Here is a 25,441-nt window from a genome sequence, read left to right as displayed (position 1 = left end):
TATGTTTACTTTGGTTCCTTTTTTATTTAATAAATAAAGTTGATTTTGTGTCTTTACAAATACAAAAAATTTACAATCAACAAAGACTTCAAATGCTCATTTCCTGTGAGTAGAGTGGAGAGTGTAGAAGAGGTGGCAGTGTTCCACCAGCGTAATACTAAACTAAGCTAATGTGTGCCCATCCCCAGGAGGAGCAACGCCATCGATCCCACGACTGTGCATCCCAGAAAACTGCTCGCCGATCCCGCCGCGGATGTGGAGCTCTCCGGTGCAATGGCGTCCAGGGAATGCTCGGCAATGGTGACCTTTGTGTTGACCACGGATCCGGAGGGCAGCACCTTGCAGAGATAGCGGCCAGCCACCTGGGCGCTCGCCTTCAGGATGGTCAGGTCGTAGTTGGCGTCCAGTTTGAAGTTGGGCTGCACCAAGTTCTTGCCATTGGAAATGACATTGTCCCCGAAGAACCACAGCACCACCACGTCGTCTGAGCTGTGCACTGAAAATGCATTGCAATATTAGTTGGTTTTTTCTTATCTTTTTAGGTTTTCTTTGTTTCACTTACGATCGATGCCCACGTCGCACTTGAGCACCACATCCTCGCCACGGATGCCCGTCACACTGAGGGTCTTGTTGATCTTGTCGCTGGTCACGGGATTCGAGGACTTCGTCTGCGGACTGGGCGCACTCTGGTCCTCTCCTCCGTAGTCGAAGTCATCATCGGCCTGCATTTGGTATTCGTCAAGTGAGGTTTGTGGGTAGGAGAACACTGAAATGGAGATGGTATTATTAATTAATAAGAATATTTAGCTTCTAAGAAATATTTGATTTTTTTTAAACAAAGATCAAAGAACTCTGGCGAAAGTGAAAATTCTTTTGTGCTGCATTCCGCTGACCCATAAATCGAGTGGTAAGTGTGGTAGATTAGCGAGATCGTCTGTAATTATAGCCGTTGGGATTGTTTATAGCGGTTGCCCGCGGGGGTCACATCAGCCACCGCATTTAGTCGGTCGGTTAATTAAAGGAAATTAAATGGAAATCGAAACCAACGCAGACCTATGTATGTATGTATGTTTTTGTTGATCTATGCAGCAGTGTGCAGTAGGTCATCATAACGGGCTGTGTTTTTGTTTGTGTTGGTGTTTATCGTTATCTTTATCATTATCATTTTCGCAGCTCAAATTCATCAGGGGGTGTAAAGGGGACAGCTGCACCGATGATGGGTTAAATTAAAGGCTGGCAATTCGCATTCACGGGTTTCCTTTATTTTTTCGTTCTCCCACATAATTACCAACAAAAACGCAGTGGCGTAGAAAGGGGCTTACACATTCTTTGGTATTTTCATAAAATTAATCAACTTTCAATCATTTCTTATGATTTTGTATTGATGGTAATCCTATGTTTCTATTTATGCTCGTCTATATATCTATCTATATTATATTTATGTTTGAGTCGCATTTTAAGTAAAACCCCTTCAAAAAATCCTGCGCACGCCACTGCATTTGGTGCATGTGTACAAACACATTTGGTGGAAAACATTTCGGTGAAATGGGGTCACATGAAAAACGAAAATTAAAATGAGCGAGTGGAAAGAGAAAACAAGAGTGCCTAACCCAACACTCCCCCTCGTAGTCGCACTCGCAATCATTCCGTCCGTCCCCCTCGCTTTTCCGCCTTTCCACGCCCCCCTCTCCCTTCTCCCTTTGGGCGATCGCCGCACCCACATGTGACGTGCTGACGGAAATCCAAAAACAACTACGGCGGCCAGAAGAACGGCAGCTCATTGAGCCACTTTTTGTTTTTCGGTGGTGTCGCCGATGGACACACCGAACTCGAACCGAAAGCATTTCACAACAATGTCCATTTTCATAGTGCCAACTGCAACACGCACACTCTAACAAATGAATGTGCACTGAAAGAAAGGCGGACAAACTTTATTTATAAAACCATTCAAATGTTTTCTAGAAACATCCTGAATTCTTCAAGCATTTTCACAGTCTCTTTAAATTCATTCAATTTTATAACTTTTGTACATAACCACATAATCGTATATCCATGACAGTTACTTAGTTTAAGTAATGAGATACACTCCACCAGGTAGCTTTCCATTTTTTCGCGTGTAAATAGAAAAACACTGCACACACCCTCGAAAAAAAGGGACAATTTGGTTGGGTGATTGTGAAAAGTTTAAATTTACATTTTGTCCATTCGCTTTGGTCGCTCGTTTCTATGAGTATTTTGGCCAGTTTTCCATCGTTTGCTCAGCGTAGCGTGTTAAAAACACAAACTTCAATAAAAACAAATAGCAATTCTCACTGGCCCTTCAACTGAAATTCCAATTCCTGCCAAAAACCGATTGCGATGAAATCGAGGCGATCGCTTCCCTGCTTTTCTCGCATTCCTCATAACCTCCTGGTGCCCCATTCCCATTCCCAATCCCAATTCCACAAAAAATGCACATTCACTCACGCGTTCGCTCTTTGTCGTAAACTTAAGCCATAAAAGAAATTTATTCTCGTATTTACATTGAACGAATAAGACACTGAAGCCATCTGAATTTATGTTGCACGCTGCCCGCCCCAAAAAAGAAAAAAGAAAAAAACAGCCATTCAATCGGGAAGATAAGCGTCGAATAACGAACAACAATTGCAATGAATGTTTATTTGCAGAAATTTGTTTTTGGGAGGTTGATCTGAATCCATTTCTTGTTGTTTGGCTTCCGATACAAATGTATAGATAAGGAAGTGGTGATACTTAAGATTTCAATATTTGGCAAGAACTTTAATCCCAAAGGAAACAGGGAGTTTTATTTATTCTTTACGCAAAAAAAGCACATACCATAGATGGAAAGATAAGCGTCAGAAGAATAAACTGATAAAGTTCCTTAAGTACATATGTTTTTAATACCAAGGAGGAGTAAGCAAGAAGAATTGCACACCCTTTAATGATTGACGGAAGTTTACGTAGTGACGAAGCGCACCTCCATTCAGAGTTTCCAAGAAGAATGGCGTAGGATTAAAACGTTAATGCAGAGCATTTATATAACCATTAATTACAAAGCCGCCCTTTAACCTATAATTTCATTTTACATCCCCCCGAAATTATCTTAACCCGGGATTCAAGTTTTTTTTTTATCTCGCTAGATAAAAGTTTTCAAACCCTTGTTTCCCGCCCGTTTTAATTGCTACTCAGAATTGGACCGACAACAATTTATCATAAGCATGATTCCAAATAAATGCATTTCAGCTAATAACCCGCGCTCCAAACTTAAGTCAGCATTAGTGCCAGTCACTCTGTATATACATACATATGTACGTGGGTTTTATATATATATAAATATATGTATGTATATATCCCCCTCTGGCCGGGAATCATTCAAGTGCAGCACTCTTGCTGTTGGTTTTACTACCTGTGATAAGGCCCCGAGGAAATTAAGAGGCAGTCGCGCAGGGAGCGAGCTCTCTGATCTTTGATCTCCTTTCCCAGTGTTTTCAGGTTTGTCCAGCCGGGTCTGTCCAGCACTCAATGCACTGAGCGCAATTCGGTGGCAGTCTTCTTGACCTCTTCAAATAGCATTGCGGTATGTAACTACTTATACTTTTGTTACTACTTTGTTAGTAAAGGTTGTAACCTAAAGTAGCATTATCCCAAACCGCTTTGCATTGCTTTTGATAGATCTATGTGCCAAGTAGGGGGTTATTTCGCCCAGTGCACTACGTGACTGGCCAGTCGCAGAAAGCGAGGAGATAGACCTGGCCAAGGGACGGGCTATAGTATGCGTTATATGAGCCGAAAATTGTTTGGCTCCGTTCCTGTACAGTGTGCATTGGGCATTGTGTGCTGGTGTGTGGTGTGTGGCAGATAGAGACATGAGCGAAGCGGATAATGATAATGGCATTCGGGTTCTGTGAAAGCGATCAGGTTACGGCCACGAACCGGGAGGAGAGAACCTCATAAAGTGACTACCTACGCACCGGGCACTTTTGAATTGGCCAGGAGCTGCATTATTTCCTAGGGCTAAGGGGCGGGGGCCAAGGGGCAAGGGGTGGGTGTTTAGGACACAGATGCAGAGGCAGATGTGCATCATTGGACAGATGCCGAGAATAGCAAATTATTCGCAAGCGTGTGCCTGGCAATGATGAAGGGATTGTGCGATTGTTTCTAGTTTGAAATCCGTTTGGCAGATGCCGAAGTAATCGAGTATTTTAAAACTAAAATATGCAAATATATGCGCGCATGTTTCAATCATTTCGGCCTCCATTATCCAAATCGATTTATTTCAATTTCCATTTGCTTGATCCCCCAGATGGGCGAGCTATGGCATCAAGTGGACGCCATAAATTTCGATTTTCCCTGATCCCAGAAACATCTAGTTTCTGGAGGCACTTTCTTTCTACATATATTGCCTCTCCAAATAGAGAACATTGATTTCACTTAAACGATTTTACATTGCGCCCCCGATCATCGTATACAAATTTCTTTCTTTTCTTTTCTTGGCCCCCCCTCGAAAAGTACTGGGAAATGTGGTTGCACGTGTCTGTGGCAAGTGCCTCGGATTTAGGGTTCCAAATTGTGCGGGCGCACTGCCAACGGAGTCCAAAGATGTCTATATAGTATTGCCATATAGTTGAGGCGCGACTTTGGCTACGCCTAGCGCATACTAAATACAAAGAGCTCTGGGGCAGGGCTCGTGTTTTCCGAGTGGCTTCTAATTAATATGCGGCACTCCTTTCTTGTTCTTCCCCATATTATATTCCCACTTTTTTTTCCCCCCTGGTAACTATTTGGGTTCGCTTCGATTTGGGTTATTTATTGCCATTTGCTTAGAGACCTCCATTTGGACTTGGAGTCCCAGTGGAAGCTTCAATTGAAATTTTAGCACGCAGACAGACGTAGTTATATTCGAAAAATTTGACACACCAGAACTTCAAGAATGTCTTTAGGAAATTCTTACGGGCGGCAGAAAACAAAAGAATTTATTTAATTTTTGCATACACAATTCGTTGGGCTTTGAATTACAAATAACTTAGGAGGCAAACTGCTTTGGTGAATATCTAATTACATTTTACATGGTATTCATTCGAGTCGAAGTTTTGAACAAAACATTTATGGATGTGTAAGACTGTGTTTTGCAAAATAATTAGCTTGATCACTTGGTAGGAATTCAAGCATTGAGTCACTTAGTTTTAGTATTTCTATCTTAAACAAAAGTATAATCACAATGATTTAAATATTTGTTAAATATGCATATAAATGATTAAGTATGCCATACCTTGTTTAATATCATTAAATATCTCAAATATTCTGTGGAATTATCCGAAATCCAGGCATTCCAAGTTCGCTATCCAAAATAGCCAACATACCTATGGGCTTTTCCACTTACTATGTGCTTCTCGTAAATTCTGGATTCTGGAAATATTTCTAGCAAGCCGCAGCATCTGCGGCTTTTTGGTTGTACTCGCTTTGACTTTGACTTCTGCCTGACGCTGAATCAGCAGTTGGGTTCTCCATTATCGTGCCGATCATCAGCGCTTTATGTGTTCATTGTGTGGAGGGGTTATGTTTGCTATGTACAGTCTGTATTGTACATATAATCGTGCCCCACTTGAGTGGTGCTGCACCGCAGCAGTGCCCCACCCCACTGCATCCCCTTCGGAGAAAACCCGCACTCCGCGGACGACAACTCATTCAGCGCCGGGCGATTCGCCAGCGACGTTAAGTAAATTGATTCTTTAATTGCCGAGAATTGGTTACCAGTTGGCTTAACTCGCTTTTGCCCGCAAAGCACCACCCCCGTCCACTAAGCCCCCATATTTTGCAGTGTATACGAGTATACATACATACTCGTACGTCTGAATGCAAGCAAAGAATCAAGAATGAAAAAAACCATTGGCGGCATCGCGAATGAATACATGAATACCAGGCCATGGCGAACAGACAAGAGCAAGAGTGAGTGAGTGAGTCATCTGGGTCCAAAATAAATACCCCCGGGCCTCCGTTGGCCAGGAATTTCTGCACAGACAAGGGCAGGGCCCTCACACCCGGACCACTCCCACTTTTCAGCCCTCGAATCCCTCGACTCCCTCGCATTTCGAATTTCGAGCAACAGCAAAAGCAAATCTTTTTTTATGCTCGAAGCATTCGCGGTTCTCGAAGCATTCGCGGTCATTTGATGCCTTCTCTTTTACGATTTTCTCAGCCCGGGCATTTCAATTCGCACCAAGCAGGCTACACACAAAATGCCATGAAATTCAATCCACAGAGCGGCGATAAAAAGGAAAAATACCCAGAGTTCTGCACAAGGAGAAACATGTCCCGAAATCTAGAGTGCTCGAATTCTTCAGTGAGAAGTAGCTCGGAAAAAGCGCTGATTGGTGGGATTTTTAAAAGAATATTTCTACATATATTTCATATTCCTTTGCAGAGTTGGAAACATATTCTTCGTAACTTAAACTTTGAATACCAGAATCAACAAAACTTTAAACAAGCAACATGTTGCTCTACCTCATACAGCACTGGCCATTTTTTCTCGCAGTGATCTCAATGATCATCAGCGCGACTGGTTGTTTACCCATGTCAAGCCCAGTCGGACAACTATGGAATATTAAGTGAATATGGTAAATATGGACTGAGCAAACATAAATTCCTGGCGAAACATGTCAGCAGATCGGTCGAAGGAAGCGGCTTTTCTATGCACATACCGCCAAGCGATTTCGCAATCCAATCAATTTGATGATAATCTCATTGTCTATGGATTGGGGTAAGCAAACAAGGCAGAAAAAAGGGTTCCAGGTGATCGGAGGAGGGTGATCTTTGTGATCTTTGATCACACCACGACCAATAATGTTCTCACGCTGCTTCGCCACACTTCTTTAGGGTAATGGCTCCTACCTAGGAGTTGTGGTGAGTCTAAAGGGGCTAATTATACAGGACCCCGGATCCAATGGCCTCGAATCCGAATCCGAATCCGATACCGATCCTCACCCAACCCTCCTGCTGTTCGCTGTTTGCTGTTTGGGCTTCTCCCATTGATCAGCGGATTGTTTTTGCTCATTTCCTGGGCGGCGGACAATGGGTGAAGTCTGGAATAATTAACAGCCGTAACCGATTTGGAATCACAAATGGCAAACAGCGAACAGCAAATCGCAAAGAGCACTCCCCTCTTCAGATATAGTAGATACTTCCTACCGATCCCGTCGACTGAATGAGCGGGGAAAACTCGAATGCATTCAGGCTGCCGCCATTCATCGATCGTGATAAATAACTGAATTAATGTGACGGGCTTTGGATAATAAATTATCAACTTTACTGTTCACTTTACAGCTCACTGTAAAAAGTGCTAAAATTATGCGCGTAATAGAAACATTAGCGAAGCACTATCCATAAAAAATCATTTAAATAATGCGGAAATCTTGACCATTTGCAAAATGTCAGCATATCGAAAGATCAGCTATGAATCATGGTGATATATCTGAGATTCGCATCTTCCTCGTTGGGATAACATTCCAAGTGAATCATCGATGAAACTGAAAGATTCGCATATAAGAAACGCAAGTGCTGGCCTAACAATAATAAAATAAATTAGAATGAGCTGATGGTGAAATTTCTTTCGGTGCATGATCGCTGGGGCAAATGTAGGTCAGAATGTGTTTGAAAGATTCCGGCAACCGCATTATCATTTCGACCGGCTCACGCCCAACAATCACATCGATTTATAGTAAATTCCTGCACTTCAAATCCGAATCAGTCCCAATCCCAATCCAAATCCGAATCTGATGCATTGCGATTAGTGGAGAGACGAGACCTGAATTTCTGGGGTCACCCTCCCATTTCGATTAGATTATAGAGCCCCGTATTGCATCAGGTTAACCCCTTAGGAACTTACCCGCGGCACTGCCCACGATCAGTAGGAGTCCGGCAATTAGAAGAGCTCTTCTGGACATCATAATGCTGTTTTCCTGTATGCGAACTGCACTTCCCAACGATCGCTGTTCAAATATAGGTATCCAATAGGCAGCACTTTTCGATCGCTCGACCCGCAATCTGTATCTGTGTCACACGGGACCAATTTGATTTCTGATGATCTTTTTGGGTTTTTGAAAATTATTGCCGCGTAATTATGTTGACGTTTTGGTGTTCCAATTTCCGGGTAGCACTGTCAGCACTTTTCAATTCTTTTATCCATCAACTTGCACACACAAGACAAATTGCTTTCGGTTCTGATATATTTTGCGTTTCTCTAGATTTTTCAACTTTATAGATTTTTGTTAAACTCAAACTTAAACTTCCGCTAACCGTCCAATCGGGGCAACAGCCAAACGAGAAATGGGCAGCAGTTTTTGGTTTTCAGGTTTTATGGTTGGACTGTCGCGTCTGCCATCGAAGAGAAAGGCGAAGAGAGCGGCGAAGAGAGAACGCTAAGAGAGCGTGGATTATGTGGCGCGAAATAATTTTATTTAAAAACATTCTTTTCGAAAGGGGTTGTATTTATAGAAAGAAAGCATTTCCTGGCCATAAATATGAATTAACGGATGTGGACCGTTGGCCATGTGGATTGTACACAAAAAAACCCAACCAAACATACAGTAAAATCCATATTAACAAGCCCCAATTAAGTTAAAATGAAGTTGCGAAATACAATTCCATTATGCCACATGCTCATTCTAAATTCCAGCAATTGCAAGCAGCATCAGCACATGTCGTTGTTGCTTTCCTTTTCTCTCTGTCTTCCCGACGAAGCGAAGAATCCCAGATCCGCAGAACAGTCTTTAAGTTGCAGTCCAAGATTCGCGGAAATTTATTTGCATCCCCCGGAGACAATTTGCTTGATGCAATTGCGCCATTTTCTCAGGGCTCCAACAAAGTCGGCCTGGGAAGCCGTGATTTCCTCGATTTCCAAGGGGTAATATCCCGCTCCAATTCGTTTTTTTTTTTTTTGTTTTTCCTGCCTCTGATGATGACGCCTACATCGGGTGAGATACGGATACTTGGATGCTTGGCGCAACAGATGCAGATACGATTTATGGGTGCGACAGCGACCGCATTATATGTAGATACATGCAACATTTGCACTGTACAAACAAACAAACAATTAAAATTAATCTACGAGCATAAAACAAAGTGCATTATGTGTCTTGCACAGATAGATCGCTTTGAGGTTGTGTGTGCGCTGCACTGCGCGAAAATGTGGTTGCTGTCTGTAATGTAATTTTGAAATCAAGTTACAGAATAATTTGCATAACGGATTTTCTGAAAAATAGGCAATCATTCTGATAAGTTATTGATTTGATATCTTCGAAGTGATGCTAAGAGTGGTATATCATGAAAGAATAGTTTACATTAAGTTCCGAGTACTAAGTATTGTTGGTCTATTTTATTTTCAGTGCTAGAATGGTGCGATGTTTGCGTTGTCTTCTTTTTTGGGTGCCAAGCTTGTAAACATCCGCAAATTTAGAACGCTTCCAAGGGGATTCAGATCCAGATTCAGATCCACCATCAGATTCGGATTCGGGTTCGGATTCTGTGGGGCAGGCGGAGTGATAGTGGTGTGGGATTGGATGGGCGTGGATATTAATCAAATATTTATATTTACATGCACACACCAGAGCCAACACACTGGAATGCATTCGTAGAATTTCCGAGAATTCGTTTCTTTTGAAAACAAATTAATCAAACAACAAGGGCGACAACAACAAAGTTAAAAGCCAGCAGAAGACTGGAAGAATAGAATGCTGACAGCAGGGAAATGTGAGAATTCTAGTTGAATAGCTCGGAAAATTGAAATGTTCCAAGAGGCGCGCAGAATCCCTGCGTTGGCAACTTAAGAGCGCGCGCTACGAGTCTCTTCATGCAGTTGGCAACGCGGCCACGGCCAGCTGCAGTGGGTGGGAGTGGGATGGGTAGAATGCACTAACTGCAAGGGAATGCTGGAAAGTGGAAATGGGATTGACCTAGGCTCGTTCTCTGTCTCTCTCTCCTGCCTAGTGGGAAATTGGCATTTTGCGGTGCAGCGAATGCGACGCTTTGCCGCGCTTCCAATTGGGCACTCCTCCTGCGACTGTGCAACATGAGTCATCTTCTCTCCTTCGCCGCCTTCGGTTGTTCAGTTATTCGCATTCGGATTCGGATTCGTATTCGGCTATTATGCTGGCGCGCTTCTGCCTTCCTTTTTCCTTCTTTTCGCCCACTTTGAAGCACAAAAATATACAGCAGAGCTTCGCTAGCTTGGAAGTCTCATGTTGGAAGAACTATAAAATATAATTAAGTAAACTATTTGAGAAACTTTATTTATAGAGCACGCTTTACATAAAACTTTTTCTCGTTGCGAATTACTTTAAAGATACATTTGCACAAGTCCGTTTTTCGACGCTCCACTGTACCTGAATATCCCTCCATCGGCATTCGCAATCGCAGTCCATATTCCTTGCTGGCAGTCCTCGGCGAACAACAGAAACGATAACGACAGCCCACGCAAAAAGCTCAGAACCCACGAAAACACTGGTGACAAAACAAAGTTCAGTGTCTCGGTCGCCGTTTATCCTCAAAGGTGGCAGAAAGCAAACTGGTTTGCAAGCCGCATAAGAATTATTAAGAAAAAAAAGTGCCAAAGGATTCCGAGGAGTGGATATTGGCATAGCCTCAATCATAAGCAAGCGACCGAAATGAGGCATCTCTGGCTGCTCCTTCTTATCGCCTGTGGATCTGTCCAGTTCCCAGGTAAATCCTCTGCATCCCTCACATCTTTTGCCGCATACAGTGTTCCATTAAGAGAGACAAATTAATTTCGTTACAATTTTGTAATCTGTATGAGCAGTGGATTTTTTTCGGCACCATTTACATATGCGGGTTCCATAAAAATGAAGGGCCCTCCAAAGGCTTTATATCATCCGGCCCGCAAAGAAATACTTGTGAATTTCTTGTTTGTCTGCTGCTCCTCGTAACCCACTCATGCACGCTAATTTGCATAATCTAGTGATTATAATCCTGGGGATAGACATTTTCCTCGTGCTTGTGTGTGGGTGGCGGGCGCCTAAGTAATCGATGGATTACACTGCACTTACCCCGTTTTTCCACTGACCCAATACGGCGGAACTTAACCGAAAGTGTGTGCAGACTTTTAAATACATAAAACATATGCTACTTACGTTACATCGTTCGAGTTATTCACAAGATTCGTGCTATAGATCCATTCGAAAGTAAAAGAATTAGTTATGGGGAATGGGTATCTCCAGGTTCTTCCAAATATTAAGTGATTCACAAATATTACTCATCATGAATATTTTTTAACTTGATATAGGGATTGCCTCATCACACATATCAAAATCAATCAAATGGTTAACTATTCACCGGAGGTTGCATTTTCGCCATCCCCAAATGGAGCTGGCTCCAAACTCCATAAAACACTTGTCTATCAAAGTAGAAGTGCTTCATAGGGTCGCCAGCACTTATGGCAAAGTTTTCCTTAAACGCTGTCTGGGAGTTATTAAAGTGGGCGGGGTGGGGGGCTAAAGTGGGCGAGTGGCAAGGGGAGGAAAAAGTTGCCTGAAAGAACGTGTGTCATTCATTGAATTGACGACAATTTGGGAACCACTTGTAAGCAGGGCATGTCTTCCCAACGCGCGATGAGTATCCACAGGGAGAAAAATTCTAGCCCATGCATGGCAACAATTGAATTTTTCATATTTGAGATTCATTGTCTTTGTATTAACTTAAATATTTTAATACGTTAGCTGGATGGTCAAGAAAGAGCTTACCAATTCGATGATTTCATTTTACTTTGAAAGCAACTTTTCTGTGCGTGTATGAACATTGTTCAGTGCTTCCGAATAGAGAAATTAGTGGATCAGTAAATGAAATGGGTGGCCAAGAGGGGGTTTGGATGGGTATGGGTTGGAATGAGCACATTGTTAAAAATATCAACATGATTAAAGTGGCTCTTGAATAATTAAGCAACTGGGAGTGGGTCCGGACTCCGGATAACTCTGGTACATGGGGCCACAGATGATGAGCTGTCAAAGGGATGAGTATGTGGCGAGGTAATTGCCGTATCATGCGTGCCTTCCACGGCATTGTGTCCGGCTTATCGATGATAATTATACGGGGAGGACAACAGAAGCGTGGGATTGGATGGGTTTGCCACATGAGTTGACAGATTCCCATAAACGGATGCGCCCTAACTTTCCACACTTGACCCTGAAAATTATCAACGAGTATGTGCACATATCTGGACTTACGGTATCTTGACCTCCTCTTAGTATATTATAAAATATTTACTATATTAAGTAAACTTTAAAAAGTAAACAAGTTCCTAAGTCAGTAAGTATCTCCTATGTCTTAAATTCAGGCACTTCAATGTTTTAATAGCATACTTTTGGGCACCAAATGCGCCACCCACTGAGTCTGCTAGTAATAAATTAAACTTGATCCATACTGCCTTTATTATTTGGGAAGATAACATCATCCCCATTTGCCGCTGACCCAAATCGCAATTTCCGGGCAAACAAGACGGGACAGCAACGGAGCCAAGGCTAAGAAAGGTGTCCCAACTTGTCTGCCAATGTCTTTCAATTTTTTTCCTAACGAGAGTGCAAACAAAACTAATAACTTTGGCACACACTCACACCCCCTCCCCGTTCCCCTTCCCGTTTAACGAACACATAAACCCACGAATTTTATATGGCAAATTGGCAATTTTCGCAGCCATTAAGCACTGCGCCGAATGTGCAAATGACGCAACCAAAGAGCTGTACCCACATCCTTGAGCCAAATCCAGATACAACCTGTTCCAGATACAGTCGTGTGGCTTGTATAGCATACATATATTGCCAAGTATTCCCGATTCGGATTCCATTCCGTGACCTGACCTCCAACTGGAGTTGTAACCATCATATCACTCCAGAATGGGCGTTGACACGCTCCCTGCGAGAATTTCATATGGAAAAAGGGGCTTGGCCACGCGGCATGTTCCGTATTTCGTTAATGGTTTTATGTTGCCTTCCGCGTCTTTGGGGGCTTAGGCTTGGAAACTATCGCCAGACACGGAAATCTGGGCTGGCAGCTTTTCGAGTGCTTTTCAATGCGTACACAGTACAAAATGTACCTGCTTTATTCAAGTGCTCATTCTTTTAATATTTATAAGAGCAAATAGAGGTGAAGCAGACACGCAAATTACCATTTGAACCGGATGCAGATGCATCGATGTATCGATTTTGATACTAATCCCTGAAACAGATACAACACAAACAGATATCGAGCGCACTTTTATCCGTGTAGCTTAATCTGCGTGTGTTTGGGTTGAGGGAGCCCCGACTAATTACCATTTATTCCAGGTGTGCTGACCTTGCCGCACCCAGCCAAATCTTCATCAGCCGTTGGAGGCGGCAACGGAGGAGGTGCCGGAGGCGCCGCAGTCACTGCCCCATCAGTCGGCGACACCAGCAAGGACTACGACTATGAGGAGGACCAGCAGCGGGCACCGGGTAACCTGGCCAAGTCCACCGCTGATCCCAAAGTCCCTGAACCCTACTTCGAGCACAGCGCTGTGGATATCTATGTGCCGCAGAACGCGACCAGCGTGAAATTGGAGTGTCCAGTAAAAAATTATAATGGTGAGCCAATAAATCGTGTTTTTTGTAGGAAAAAGTTATATTTTCGAATGTATGATTAAATTTCTGCTTTCCTTTAACTATGATGCCAAACAAAAAACTTTTGCTAAAAAGTGCATGCCAAGTATTGATTTTCCACCTCCTTTTAAGCTGCACATCACGTGGTGCTCTGGTACAAGGAAAAGGTACAGGTATCCAGCGGAATGAATATAATCAACCACATTTACGCCCTGGATGAGCAGTTCTCCCTGACCGTTCCCCTGCCATCCAATGCATCCAATGTATCCAATTCATCCAATGCCACGGAGGAGCGCTACGAGTGCGAGGTGCTGCCAAACAAAGTGCGGCACAAGGCTACCATTCGCTTTGGCCCAGAGCCAAGTACCCCGGCTCCATCACTGCTTCCGGCCCCGGCGGACACCACCTCCGCCGCCAAGGATTCGGTGGCTCACGGCAGGGACATTAGCCTCTGGCTGCTGGGCGTATTTCTGGCCCCTCTCCAGTTGGCAGTGACCTTACGATTCTGAAGGAGTCCGAGTTCAAGACCGCTCCATAAATCTGCACCACCGGCATTACGTTTGGAGATGCGCACCGCAACAGATGAGCTTGACATTGGGATGTAGCCCGCGGATTACGTCGATGGCTTGGCAAATTGGCAATAGGTGTTGCTTTGTTACTGTATTATACGGAAAACCGATTTTCCAGGGGGAAGCGAACTTCCCAGAGCTATAGTTTATTTAAATTACTCTTCCAACTCTGCTTCCCCTACTTCCAATATCGATGTTTTAGACTACTCCTTTGAAAGTAATATTGTTTGTAAACCATTACTTGAACCTAGATACGCTACCTATAGGATCGAATTAGCCTAGTGTGATTGCTTTAGTATTGCGCTTAATCGAGAGATTAGTACATAATTGATTTTAACTTAGCGGAACAAAATGCGATACCAAGTGGCTTACCGAATCATTGTGAAGGAAACTATATATACATACATATATATATATATATGTGTGTGAACAGATTATGAGTACATAAAAACAATGTATGCAATTTTGTCGAATGTAAAACTGAAATAAACTATAGCTGCTATAGACCCAGCTGAATCCATTCAACGAAATCCACCCCTGTATGCCTACTACACACATACGAGTATGCAGGCCGGCAGGATTCGGTGGCTTGCTTTTAGTGGGAGTGGAAGGGGGAAAACACACGCGCGACCAGGACAACAAAGCGCCGAGGTCCTTGTAGGAGCTCAATGCAGCTGCAACGCGGCGCAGGAGTGGGAGGAGGAATTCCGCAACGTGCGCAGGGCCTGGCAGCCATATGGCGGCTCCTAGGGGTGGTGCTAATGGTGGTGGCACAAGCCTCAAGCGACAACTTCACCATCCGGCCGGCTCAGTCGTCAACTGCTTAGCGGCCAGGACACACATCTAGTCAGCGGAGTAAATCAGCGCCAGCGTAAAACCAAAGTGAGTGCTCCGCCTATCAGTTTTGTGAAGAATCAAGTCAGCCAACGTATCCATATCATTCAGATGATACCACACAGCGAGAATCCTTTTTCAAACGAGTATACTTACGTTCAGGAGCCACAGTTCTCAGAACATTGCGGCGACAGTCGTTGTGGACAGCCCCAAACTGCGTACGAGGTCTATTACAGAATCCTGCAACGATTACAAGCCCAAGAGAATAAAGACTCCACAGAAGCTAATGAACAGGAGCTAAGGAAGCAGATCTGGATAGCCAGCTTCACTGGGAGGCCCTTGCAATATCAATGTTAGTCGCTAAGCCTTTGTTAAAGATATTAAATAAAACCCAAAGCCCAACCAGGAAAAATAACCAAAGATAAACACCACTTGGTTTAAGCCTTTATTAATTTAATCGTACTTTAGACATTATTTCACTACAGTTACAGTTAAGCTACTTACCCATCAGATTAAAAACTAAAAGAGAATACTTTGCTTAAAAAAACCTGAAATGATTTAGTTATGCAAACTCTTTATATGTTTATGCAATGTTCTTTCTTGTTCATTTATAAATTTCTAATGGTTTATTAACTTACTTTCAAACGCATTTAAATGTCTTAATGTGATTTTCACTTCGTTTCTTTTTATTCAACAATTTGATAAGTTCGTAATGTTTTATTTTTTGTTTACCAATTTATTTTTTAGAGATATAACTCATTGTTCTACTGCTACTGAGACATCTGTTTAAGAATGTAATGCATATTTTGACTGGAAATGGGAGGCGGTCATAGTTAGATCTGATTGCAGAGTATTTATTAAATTCATTTAGTGTGTTTCATTTTATTACAGATTTTTTGAAATTCATCGATAAATAGAAAGTCAGAAAGTTATAATTTAAACACAATAGTATATATTGGACTTATTGTCTGTTGAAATGGTCCAGAAAAGGCATGCCAACAGTTATAACATATTTATATGAATTATAAATTAAGATTAATATTATGTTTGTGGGAATTGATAGCGCAAGTGCGCTTTTTATAAATGTTAATGTTTATTCATTGATTGCGTCATTTTGAATGCTGCTTTCTTCTTGTTTAAATTATTTTCAAAGTGCTCCCAGTTTGGATTTTATTACGTAAGCATCGTCCTTTGTTTTCATTTATAGCGGTGTGCGGCGAGATCAACCGGAGCTCTATTATTTATATTTTTTGAGTATGGAATACGGATTGGGCTTATAGGACTTGATGGGCGGTTCGCGCATACGTTTCATGTCAGTCGGATATGGACGTTTATATGCCGCTGCGTTTGTCGGTATTATTGATGGACGTGCTATAAAATTGGTTGATTATTATTTGTATAAGTTTATGCGTGTATGTAATTACTATAGGAAGTGGTTTGTTCTTTAATATTAATCATTCCAGAGTGTTATATAGTTTGATTCGAGGTTTTGCTCATTCACTGTTATTGGTTTTGATAATAAAATCTATTCTGTGACCCAAGATTCTAATCCAAGGTGCATCCCATAAAAATGGGGGAGTGTAATAGACCTCGGCACTAAGAAACAAATTAAAAATGCATGCTTGGGTTCCACTTACGTTTGCTGTACTCATAGCCCGTATTGGGACGCTTGGGAGGCATACGATGTTCATACTCATAGGCCACCTCCTCCACATCATCGACTCTATAAAGATCGAAATGTTAGTGGCTGGGCAACGTATGTTGGCTAGGATTAAAGGTATTTCTATGATGCGTGGACTCTCAGGTCCTTTACTCCTGGTGGGGTCATTAAATGATACAAAATTATACTTTACAATTAACTTACTCGGGCGGATTTTCCGCAGCTCGCTTAATTAGATTGATGTACTTGGGCGCCCCATTGCTACTGCCACCAAACTTCTTGTCGAAGACAGATCTGCAAAATATGTATTGATTGTTAGCCTTATACCCAATAGCAAGCCACATGCTTAACTTACCTATAGGCCTCCAGATTGGGGCCGTGGATGCTCTTGGCCGACTCTGGATCCATTTCCATTAGCTCGCGCAGTTGCTCATGTGAAACCTCGTCGTTCTTGTCTGGAATAAGATACTTACGGATCTCGGCCAGGGCGTAGGCTATGCGGGCATAGCACTCCGCCGGTGTGGCCACCGTGCTGACCTCCAGAAAGAGATCCTTCTGAAGATGGGCATATCTCGGGTCGCCAGTGCTGCGCAGCTGCTCCTCTTTGTTGCGATCGCGTATCGAACTGCGACCCTTAATGGCAATCTTGCACTGGGTCTCTTCTTGAAGACGACGCAGCGAGTTGCCCTTGGGCCCCAGGATCTTGCCAGTAAAGTTGAACTGTGTGGAAAGGGTAAGGATTAATTTCGCGGACGATGGAACCTCATATTGTGTGAAACCCACCTTGGGATACTGCTTAACGGGCACAAAGACCTTTTGGGTAATCTTCATCGGCTTCTGCTTGTACACGTCGGCGTAGAACTCCTTGCCGGGAATACGACCAGTGCAGTAGACACGGTCCACAGCTGCGATTAGGGATTAGTACCATTAAAATACCATAAATGGAATAAAATTAATAACCGATTTGAGTTTACCTTCGTCGATTAGCAGTGCGCATAGTGGAAACTCCGCGGACAAACGCTGACGCTCCTCGTCCAAATCGGCCAGAAACTTTTGTGCCACCTCATTCAGACGAGGCTGGTGGTCATGGGTGGGTGGCTGCTTCTCAGTAAACTCGCTTGGGGTCTCCATCTTTATAATAACACTTCTAACCAATAAATATTAAGCAAAATTGAAGTAGACTGAAAAACGGTATGTATATCAGTGAACTAAAATGGTGGCAGTGCTGTCAAACGTATGAAGTTACAGGACTGTCAACCTTTTCAGTGCTATATTGATTGCTTAAATTTCAATATTTTCTTACGCAAGTTTGTAAGATATGTCGCCTTCAACAAAATACAATTATAGAGTATTTAAAAAAACTCGAATAATTTTTTTAACGAGCTTCGCCAAGTGTATAGCGGAGCTACCACCCCTTCGATTTCAAACAGAGTGCAATATCGATATTTTTGGCGGCTGTCTTGATGCTCATCTCTAATAATATGGTATTTGGATTCCTTTAGCTTAGTTTGTTTTCAAATTTTGTCGTCAACAATGGCCAGCGAAGACATATTTGAGCATGAATTCTCTGAGGAACAGGACTTGGAGCTTCAGCAGGCCATGGAGACTGAGGCGGAGGAGATAGGGGAAACAGAGGAGCCCTTGGATATCACAGAGGAAAAGCCCGAAAATCCTGATGCGGAATCTCCAGCTGAACCAATTGCAGATAAGCCAGGTAAGTTAAATGTATCCAGCTAGGATTTCATCTTTATGGCTGCTTCCCTTCCAGTGACGAATGGCCACAAGGCCCCAGCTGATCACGAAGCCAAGATGACACAACTGCCGCTGGCGAGGATACGGAACATAATGAAACTGGATCCGGATCTGCATATGGCCAACAATGAAGCCGTGTTCATAGTGGCCAAGGCAGTGGAACTATTCATAGCCTCATTGTCCCGGGAATCATATACTTACACGGCGCAGTCCAAAAAGAAAACCGTACAAAAGAGGGATGTGGAAATGGCCATTTCTGCTGTGGACAGTTTGATGTTCCTCGACGGAGCCATGAACTTTTGAACATCCAAACGCCACAAGAAGCCCGCAAATGAAACTGAAAGCGTCGATTATACTTTTCTTTATTTAGGGATATTCAGCGGCAAACACATTCAGTTCTAAACGTCCTAATGGTTTTATGTTAAAAATAATATTTAAGTTATAAAACAATTGTTGATTCGCAAAGAAAACAAACAAAAAAGAAATCATAATTATAAACGGCAACGTTTAACGTTTCACAATACTCTTTGCTCTTGGGAATTTGTATCGAAGCCGGCATTTCGTTAATTTATTTAACTGCTGAATAGTGTGGTTTGTTGTTAATCATACTCTGGTCCGCAGGCGATACTTACTTTGTCGTTGGGCATATATATATATCTGCGGTTTATATTTTTCTTTTTATGTTGGTTTTATCTCCATTACCTTATGAAACAATATTTGCAAGCTTAGTCTAACATTATGCATTGATAAATTAATTGTTTTGGGGTTTTTTTTTGTTTGTGTTTAGTTCTTTTTTCGTATTGGCTTTAACTAGAATTAGGTTGATTGAAGTATTTGTTTTATTTTTACAATCTTTTCGAGGATAAAACTTGTTGCATTGATGGTTTCTTGTTTTAATTTAAAACACAATTTGAATATTGGACAATAATTGGAATAAAAAGTTACTTCTTTTATTTGATTTTCGTTTAGATAGTATATTTAATAGGTGTGCATAGTTGGATTGTTGACTTCAAACATTTTTTTGATAATTCGTTGGAATATATTTTATTCTTTATGCTTAACTTTGTTTAGTTGTGGTTGTTGTTGAAGTTGTTGTAGTTGTGGTTGGTTTCTTGGTGTTTTGGAAAATCGATGGGTTAACGTATTTTCGGATATGGAGCCGAGCGATATCGCACGCTTTCTCGAGATCGGGATCCAGTTTCGTAGTGAGCAGATGAATGTGATCCCGAGCCCGAGGTGGTTGGTCGATATGACGATGATGAACGACCGTTGCTTGGTTTTGCTATTTTGGAAAGAATTTTATTTGTTGTTTAGATTTTAAATTGTTTCTGTCTCTGTGGTGCTGTTTGTGGTTTTTGGTTTTTCATTTGCTTAACATATATACATTGTAAAAAAAAGAAAAATATATTGTTTAACCGGTTTTGAATGCACTACACCCTACGAAACGTTATTGTTTTGAGTAAAATGCATTTTTCACGTTTCAAACAAAATTAGTTTCCACAAACCTTTCAGTTTGGATTTCATAGTTTAAGCATATTCAAATATTTTTGGGGTTTCTTGCCATGAAGTTTTATGGTTTTGTTTTCAAAGTGTGAATTTAAGTAATTTGATTGTTTGGTCGATTGTTTTTACATTTTTGCTCTGGCTGCTTGTGAGTATGTTAGTAGTCGTCCAATTAATGAAGATGGGTTTACTTTTCGCTGTTCGGTTTAGTTGATTTGGCCTCTGTTCAGGCATAGTGCATTTAAAATCTTGTTAAAATAGGATGGGTTGCCGTTTTTCATAATTTTGGTACGCGGCTTTTGTGGCGGTTTCTGTTTTTTTTTTTTCAGCGTTTTTCAATTTATTGTCGCTTAGTTGGATAGATTTTGTTTTGCGTTCGAGTTTTTGTCTTGATTTGCGCGATTTGAGTTTAAACGTTTACATTACTAGTTGTCGCATTCTTTTTCTTTTTTCATTTTGTTTATTTTTACATGCCTGCTAGGGGGAAAAGATTATTTGCCTAGAAACCTAGATATCTTACCTGGGTAGGCCGCCGCGTAGGAAGAGGAGGACGAGTGGGGGTGATACTCACGCCTATAGTCGCGCTCGTAGGAGCTACTGTCATACTGGGCGTGGTGGGTCGAGTGCTTCGATGTCTGGGGCGGCGGTGTGGCATAGCGATCATATTCTCCATGGTGGTCGTATAGCTCGTGGTCCCGTGATCTGAAAAATTATTGAATTATAATAGGGTTCTCAAAAAAGCTATTTAGAGCATCCGAATATCTAATAGTGTAAACCATTCAATAATTTTTAAGTAACGTCATTCTAAGGCATCATGAACACTATTGAGCTCATCTAACCTGTGCGTCTTTACGATCCCATAGTTGGGATCGTCCATCACATATCGTGCCTTCTCCAGAATCGAATAGACTTTGGGCTTCGAAGAAGCAGGGGGCGGGGTGCTGTGAGGAGAGGAATTCCTCAGTAACCAATTAAAAAACATCGAAAATTGACAAGCCTACCGGGAACTGTAGGCGCCATGATCGCCATATGACTTTGAATAGTGGTGAGACTTCTTGTACATGCGCTCCTTGCCGTCCATCTCGCGTAGTTGCTCCAATCGAATATCGTCGTTGGCATCTGGTATCATAAACTTGCGGATCTCGCCCAGCGCATAGCTGATCCTGTGATAGGCCTCCGCTGGTGGCGCCACCGTGGATATCTCCACATGCAAATCGCGGCTGAGATGGGCGTACTTTGGATTTCCGGAGCTGCGAAGCTCCTCCTCCTTACCGTGGTCGCGCATCGAGTTGCGCCCCATTACCACCATTTTGCACATAGTCTCTTCCTGCAGTTGACGCAGTGTGTTGCCCTTGGGGCCCAGGATCTTGCCAACAAAATTGAACTTGGGGTACTCTTTGATGGGGAACAAGACTTTCTGGGCCACACGGATGGGCTTTTCGCTGTACACGTTGGCATAGATCTCGGGTTTTGGTATGCGGCCGCTGACCAAGATCTTTTCCACCTCTGCGGGGCCGTGAAAAATTGTAATTAGATTCAGTAGAGCTTAAATGTCGCAGTGCCGAACTCACCGTCGTCAAGCAGACGCTTGGTGATGATGTGCTTCTTCTCGAGCGTTTTCTTTTCCAGCAGACACTCCTGCAGATACGCGTTGGTCTTCTCATTTAGTTGGGGCGTGTCCCGGAGGGCGGCGTGGCTGGTCGTGTGTCCGCCGCCATCCGCCTCAGGAGTCTCTGGAGCACCGGTAGCCGCTGGCTCCTCGTCGCGTCGCTTCCGCTTGTAGTCGGCGGCGTCCTCGTTGTAATCTCTGTCGTAGTCGCGCGGCATTGCGGTTTGGGCGTTTTCTGGCCTGGATGATTTGTAAATTCTAAGAGTCCTACAACTGAATACAAAATTGTACGCTTGCAGAATTAGTTGGATGAAAAAATATGTATGTGGTAGGACATCGATAGGTAGATCGGCATCACGGTTTCGATAAAATAGTTTCGGGTATTTTCGATAACATATCGCAATCATGTACAGCCGCAGTTTGTATCTTATCAATTCTATTAAAAGCCTTCGCAGAACTAAGGCAGCATTTATAAAAAATTTGCAATTTAAATGACAAAATGCATATACAAATTAAGTGCTACGCACCTGACGCATCTCTGCTTATATCTAGCGTTAGGAAGCGTCTGCAAAGTCGATAACTATGATGCGCCCTTAACAGCACTGTTGATTGGCAGCCAACAGCACGCTGCAGAAGCACGAGAGCCAGCCCGAGAGACCGGAGTTGCCGGACCGCGCCGCTAACATAGTAAATGTCCGAATAAAATACACACTTGGAAAAAGAGAGAAAAATTAGGGCCACTGGGAAGGCTGAAGTGTGCTAACTTGGCAATCATACCGAATCGACAGCAAAAGCGATCGCCCGCAATCTGCGCACGGAAAATCCGAGACTCGGCGACTTAGCAGGACGATAGAGCGACAGCGATCCCGAAGGCAGGACGACAAATGGCGGAGAACGGACTGCGTGTGCCAGGGTCATCCGCGGTGGCCTCTGCGGTGGCTTCCACGGCGACGGGAGTCGGCGGTGGATCAGCACCGGGATCTGCAGGTGCCGGGACAGGAGTGGTGCCCACCGGCGGCAGCGGCGGGACGAGCAACGGGGAGCATGAGAACGAACACAACGCTAATGCAGACGGCGAGAAGGCCCAGCCGGCGCCGGCGGTCCAGAAGTACATGCAGGAGCTCATGACGGAGCGATCGCGCATGGAAAACCACTTCCCCCTGGCGGTGAAGCTAATTGACGAAGGTAAATTGATTTGTCCGGGGCACTTCATGGTAATTACTCTGAATTCCTTCCGTTTCTGCAGCTCTGGAGCGTGTGCAGCTGAACGGACGCATTCCCACGAGAGACCAGTACGCCGATGTCTACCAGCAGCGCACTATCAAGCTGTCCCAAAAAGTACACGTGCCCATCAAGGACAAGAAGTTCAACTATGTGGGCAAGCTATTGGGGCCCAAGGGCAACTCACTGCGTCGCCTGCAGGAGGAGACGCAGTGCAAGATTGTCATACTTGGTCGCTTCTCAATGAAGGATCGCGACCGTGAGGAGGAGCTGCGCAACTCTGCGGACGCGAAGTACGCCCACCTGAATCTTCCGCTACACGTCGAGGTGTCCACCATTGCTCCACCCGCCGAGGCGTACGCCCGAGTGGCCTACGCCCTGGCAGAGATTCGGCGGTATCTCACGCCGGACAAGCACGATGACATCCGCCAAGAGCAGTACCGCGAACTCATGGAGGATCCGGAGGCGGCCAAGAAGCTGACGCTTCGCCAGCTGCAACAGCAGTCTAATGCTGCAGCTGGTGGTGCAGGAGGAGGAGGCGGTGGTGGAGGCGGAAACGGAAATGGCGGAGCAGCTGGATCTGGCAGCAACAATGGCAATGGGAACCAGCGCTCCGGCGGCAACTACAGGTGGGTTGCAGTTCAATGTCTTCTACGAGCCAAGCTAAACTCTCATGTTTCCCACAGACAAAAGTTTCAACAACAATCACACTATCGCCACAACGAGGAGACTGTCTATTTTCGCTCACACAACAATGCGTATCACCAGCCAAAACCCTATGTGCCAGGTACGTCCAGGTTCTCCTCGTCCATACTCCATAGATTCTATGATCGCTCTTTCAGCCGCCCAGCGGGGCAATGCCATGCACACCACCTTGCCACCGCAAGCGATTGTGCGAGCCTCACCGCCCGGAATGGTCGTCAGTGCGGCCAGCTTCAATGGTCGAAATGCCGGGCTGGGTAATGCCGGCGGTGGCGGAATCATGGCCAATAGCATCGTGGCCACCACTGGCGGTGGCATCGGTGGCGCTGTGCCACCCAATATGCGCTACCGTCCCGCTGCCCCCTATCAGTTTGTCAAGAAATAATACAGATGGGAGGATGCACCGCCCGCTGCCGTTCGCTGTTTGTTCAACTATTCCTCACCATCATTGATGCCTCATCCGGAAGTATTCACGACCATCTGTCATGCCCATCCAAACACCCACAACCACACACAGCTCCAAAGGTAGATGTAGTAACTATGAGAAACATTGGAAACTTGTCATGCATTGATTTCATCAAGATTTCGGCAGGGTGGAAACCAAAACGAAACGAATGAGTAAATCTATGTTTAAGAAAACTAGCTTAAGTAGACAAATGCTCCGAGGAACAGACGAACACCTCAAGCACCCAACCAAAACCAAAACTAACCGACCAGACAAACACCCACCACCCCGCACGCACGCAACGTCTCCTCGAGGATTGGGTTTGTAGGATCACGAGGGTCTGCGATTTAAGACTTTCGAATCCGTGTGTTGGGTCCTGCGAGCATTTGGAAGATGAGAATTGAAGAAGGGAATTAGAAAGAGGAGAAAGAGGAGCAGAAGAACGCCTCGATGTTGGATCGGGCCGAATCGAATGGACGCATTCAGGGATGGTCCCAGTCGAGCCAAATGTCCTTGTTTTGTTTTGTCGCATATTATTAACATTTTTATTTTACTACAGACGCATGCAAAGATGTCATCAATTTCTAATTTATATAAATGAATATATATATCTCCTTATGTTTACTCTTATACGTATCCTTTCCGCAGACGCTTAATTCTATTGCTTTTCCAACTCTGCGTTTAAGTTTATCCTATTTTTTTGTTGTAATGCGTTTTGTATTATGTTTACGTTTAGAAGAGGAGGCTTTTTATTTTTATTTGTTACGTCGCCAGGACAGAAAAACCAACTGCAAACGATCATGAATAATATATAACAAGTATATACAAGCGGTATGATTTATAACACATAGAGCATATGCAACACCACACGATCATACGCGCGTACGCATATTTAAAGCATCAGCATATTCACCTAAAGCCGTAAAGTTTAAACCAAAACATTAAACATTAGAAACGCAAACGAGAATCTACAACATAGATCGGAGCTGGAGGCCGATTTCGCCTACGATACTGCAACGGACATAGCAAACCACATCCGATCAGAGAAAATATGCAAACACATACATACATACATACATAATTGTTATTGTTGTTAAAAGCAACTAAAATTGTAATAGAAATTATGCAAATATACATACGAATATGACGACAAATGTTAATTGCAGCCTAGTTATTATTTTGTTCATTCACCACCACCCACATCGGAACGGAACCTAAGATGTAGTCTTAAATATAGTGAGAGTGCAGCCAGCATATCCACACTGACTAGATCTAGATCTAGACTTTGTTGACGATGCTTCTGAAGCCACAAAACACACGAAACTTGAAACTTGGACACAACCCGAAACCGAACCCGATTTGTATTGATTTTGAGCATTGAACACTGCATGCAAACCCCATACACGTATATGTAAACGTACAAAAGTACTGTGCATTATTATGTATTGCTGATTATCGTTAAATAAATTTCCAATTTGAATGAGCCAGACTCGTTATTACAAATCCCAATCTGAGCGTAGAGCGAGC

At 43.4% G+C, this 25,441-nt stretch overlaps 7 protein-coding genes and 1 long non-coding RNA gene across 11 annotated transcripts; 4 read left to right on the top strand and 4 right to left on the bottom strand.

Annotated features, from left to right (window-relative positions):
* On the bottom strand, nucleotides 1–8,317 carry LOC120444659. Its single transcript, XM_039624501.1, has 3 exons — nucleotides 7,883–8,317; nucleotides 563–766; nucleotides 1–496 (listed from the first exon to the last, which is right to left on the bottom strand). Exons 1-3 carry the CDS (start codon nucleotides 7,941–7,943, stop codon nucleotides 168–170), a joined length of 594 nt encoding a protein of 197 aa, XP_039480435.1. The 5' UTR covers nucleotides 7,944–8,317; the 3' UTR covers nucleotides 1–167.
* A 1,031-nt stretch (nucleotides 8,318–9,348) lies between these two features.
* Nucleotides 9,349–10,247, bottom strand: LOC120446299. Its single transcript, XR_005615839.1, has 2 exons — nucleotides 9,590–10,247; nucleotides 9,349–9,517 (listed from the first exon to the last, which is right to left on the bottom strand). It is a non-coding gene; the product is annotated as an uncharacterized LOC120446299 (long non-coding RNA).
* A 167-nt stretch (nucleotides 10,248–10,414) lies between these two features.
* On the top strand, nucleotides 10,415–14,708 carry LOC120446298. The gene is made up of 3 exons (XM_039627206.1): nucleotides 10,415–10,713; nucleotides 13,326–13,604; nucleotides 13,752–14,708. Exons 1-3 carry the CDS (start codon nucleotides 10,659–10,661, stop codon nucleotides 14,126–14,128), a joined length of 711 nt encoding a protein of 236 aa, XP_039483140.1. The 5' UTR covers nucleotides 10,415–10,658; the 3' UTR covers nucleotides 14,129–14,708.
* A 299-nt stretch (nucleotides 14,709–15,007) lies between these two features.
* Nucleotides 15,008–15,758, top strand: LOC120446136 (ventrally expressed gene D protein). The gene is made up of 2 exons (XM_039626960.1): nucleotides 15,008–15,070; nucleotides 15,134–15,758. The coding sequence occupies exon 2, from the start codon at nucleotides 15,134–15,136 to the stop codon at nucleotides 15,377–15,379; it is 246 nt and encodes an 81-aa protein (XP_039482894.1). The 5' UTR covers nucleotides 15,008–15,070; the 3' UTR covers nucleotides 15,380–15,758.
* Nucleotides 15,759–15,951: 193 nt separating this feature from the next.
* LOC120446135 (KH domain-containing, RNA-binding, signal transduction-associated protein 2) lies at nucleotides 15,952–17,913 on the bottom strand. Of its 2 annotated transcripts, XR_005615826.1 has the most exons (7): nucleotides 17,657–17,913; nucleotides 17,466–17,587; nucleotides 17,038–17,402; nucleotides 16,887–16,976; nucleotides 16,660–16,745; nucleotides 16,447–16,567; nucleotides 16,254–16,393 (listed from the first exon to the last, which is right to left on the bottom strand). XR_005615826.1 is itself a non-coding variant. In XM_039626959.1 (6 exons), the coding sequence occupies exons 1-6, from the start codon at nucleotides 17,811–17,813 to the stop codon at nucleotides 16,260–16,262; spliced, it is 954 nt and encodes a 317-aa protein (XP_039482893.1). In that variant the 5' UTR covers nucleotides 17,814–17,911; the 3' UTR covers nucleotides 15,952–16,259. The 2 variants fall into 2 exon arrangements, 1 of the variants encoding a protein (XP_039482893.1); XM_039626959.1 differs by lacking the exon at nucleotides 16,447–16,567 and having other exon boundaries at nucleotides 15,952–16,393; nucleotides 17,657–17,911.
* A 231-nt stretch (nucleotides 17,914–18,144) lies between these two features.
* Nucleotides 18,145–18,957, top strand: LOC120444264 (DNA polymerase epsilon subunit 4). The gene is made up of 2 exons (XM_039623775.2): nucleotides 18,145–18,396; nucleotides 18,451–18,957. Exons 1-2 carry the CDS (start codon nucleotides 18,216–18,218, stop codon nucleotides 18,735–18,737), a joined length of 468 nt encoding a protein of 155 aa, XP_039479709.1. The 5' UTR covers nucleotides 18,145–18,215; the 3' UTR covers nucleotides 18,738–18,957.
* Nucleotides 18,958–19,311: 354 nt separating this feature from the next.
* On the bottom strand, nucleotides 19,312–21,886 carry LOC120444261 (KH domain-containing, RNA-binding, signal transduction-associated protein 2). 2 transcript variants are annotated; one of them, XM_039623769.2, is made up of 5 exons: nucleotides 21,509–21,885; nucleotides 20,939–21,443; nucleotides 20,777–20,878; nucleotides 20,458–20,639; nucleotides 19,312–19,716 (listed from the first exon to the last, which is right to left on the bottom strand). In XM_039623769.2, exons 1-5 carry the CDS (start codon nucleotides 21,762–21,764, stop codon nucleotides 19,571–19,573), a joined length of 1,191 nt encoding a protein of 396 aa, XP_039479703.1. In that variant the 5' UTR covers nucleotides 21,765–21,885; the 3' UTR covers nucleotides 19,312–19,570. The 2 variants fall into 2 exon arrangements, with proteins under 2 accessions (XP_039479703.1, XP_039479704.1); XM_039623770.2 differs by lacking the exon at nucleotides 20,777–20,878 and having other exon boundaries at nucleotides 21,509–21,886.
* A 297-nt stretch (nucleotides 21,887–22,183) lies between these two features.
* Nucleotides 22,184–25,074, top strand: LOC120444262 (KH domain-containing, RNA-binding, signal transduction-associated protein 2). 2 transcript variants are annotated; one of them, XR_005615651.1, is made up of 5 exons: nucleotides 22,184–22,731; nucleotides 22,793–23,396; nucleotides 23,454–23,554; nucleotides 23,610–23,994; nucleotides 24,052–25,074. XR_005615651.1 is itself a non-coding variant. In XM_039623771.1 (4 exons), exons 1-4 carry the CDS (start codon nucleotides 22,431–22,433, stop codon nucleotides 23,852–23,854), a joined length of 1,251 nt encoding a protein of 416 aa, XP_039479705.1. In that variant the 5' UTR covers nucleotides 22,184–22,430; the 3' UTR covers nucleotides 23,855–25,074. The 2 variants fall into 2 exon arrangements, 1 of the variants encoding a protein (XP_039479705.1); XM_039623771.1 differs by having other exon boundaries at nucleotides 23,610–25,074.
* The last annotated feature ends 367 nt before the right edge of the window (nucleotides 25,075–25,441 follow it).

This window comes from Drosophila santomea, chromosome 2R (genome assembly GCF_016746245.2).
Source record: "Drosophila santomea strain STO CAGO 1482 chromosome 2R, Prin_Dsan_1.1, whole genome shotgun sequence".
NCBI lineage: Eukaryota > Metazoa > Arthropoda > Insecta > Diptera > Drosophilidae > Drosophila > Drosophila santomea.
The sequence above is the reverse complement of the archived record's forward strand: the minus strand, read 5'-3'. Positions and strand labels throughout refer to the sequence as shown.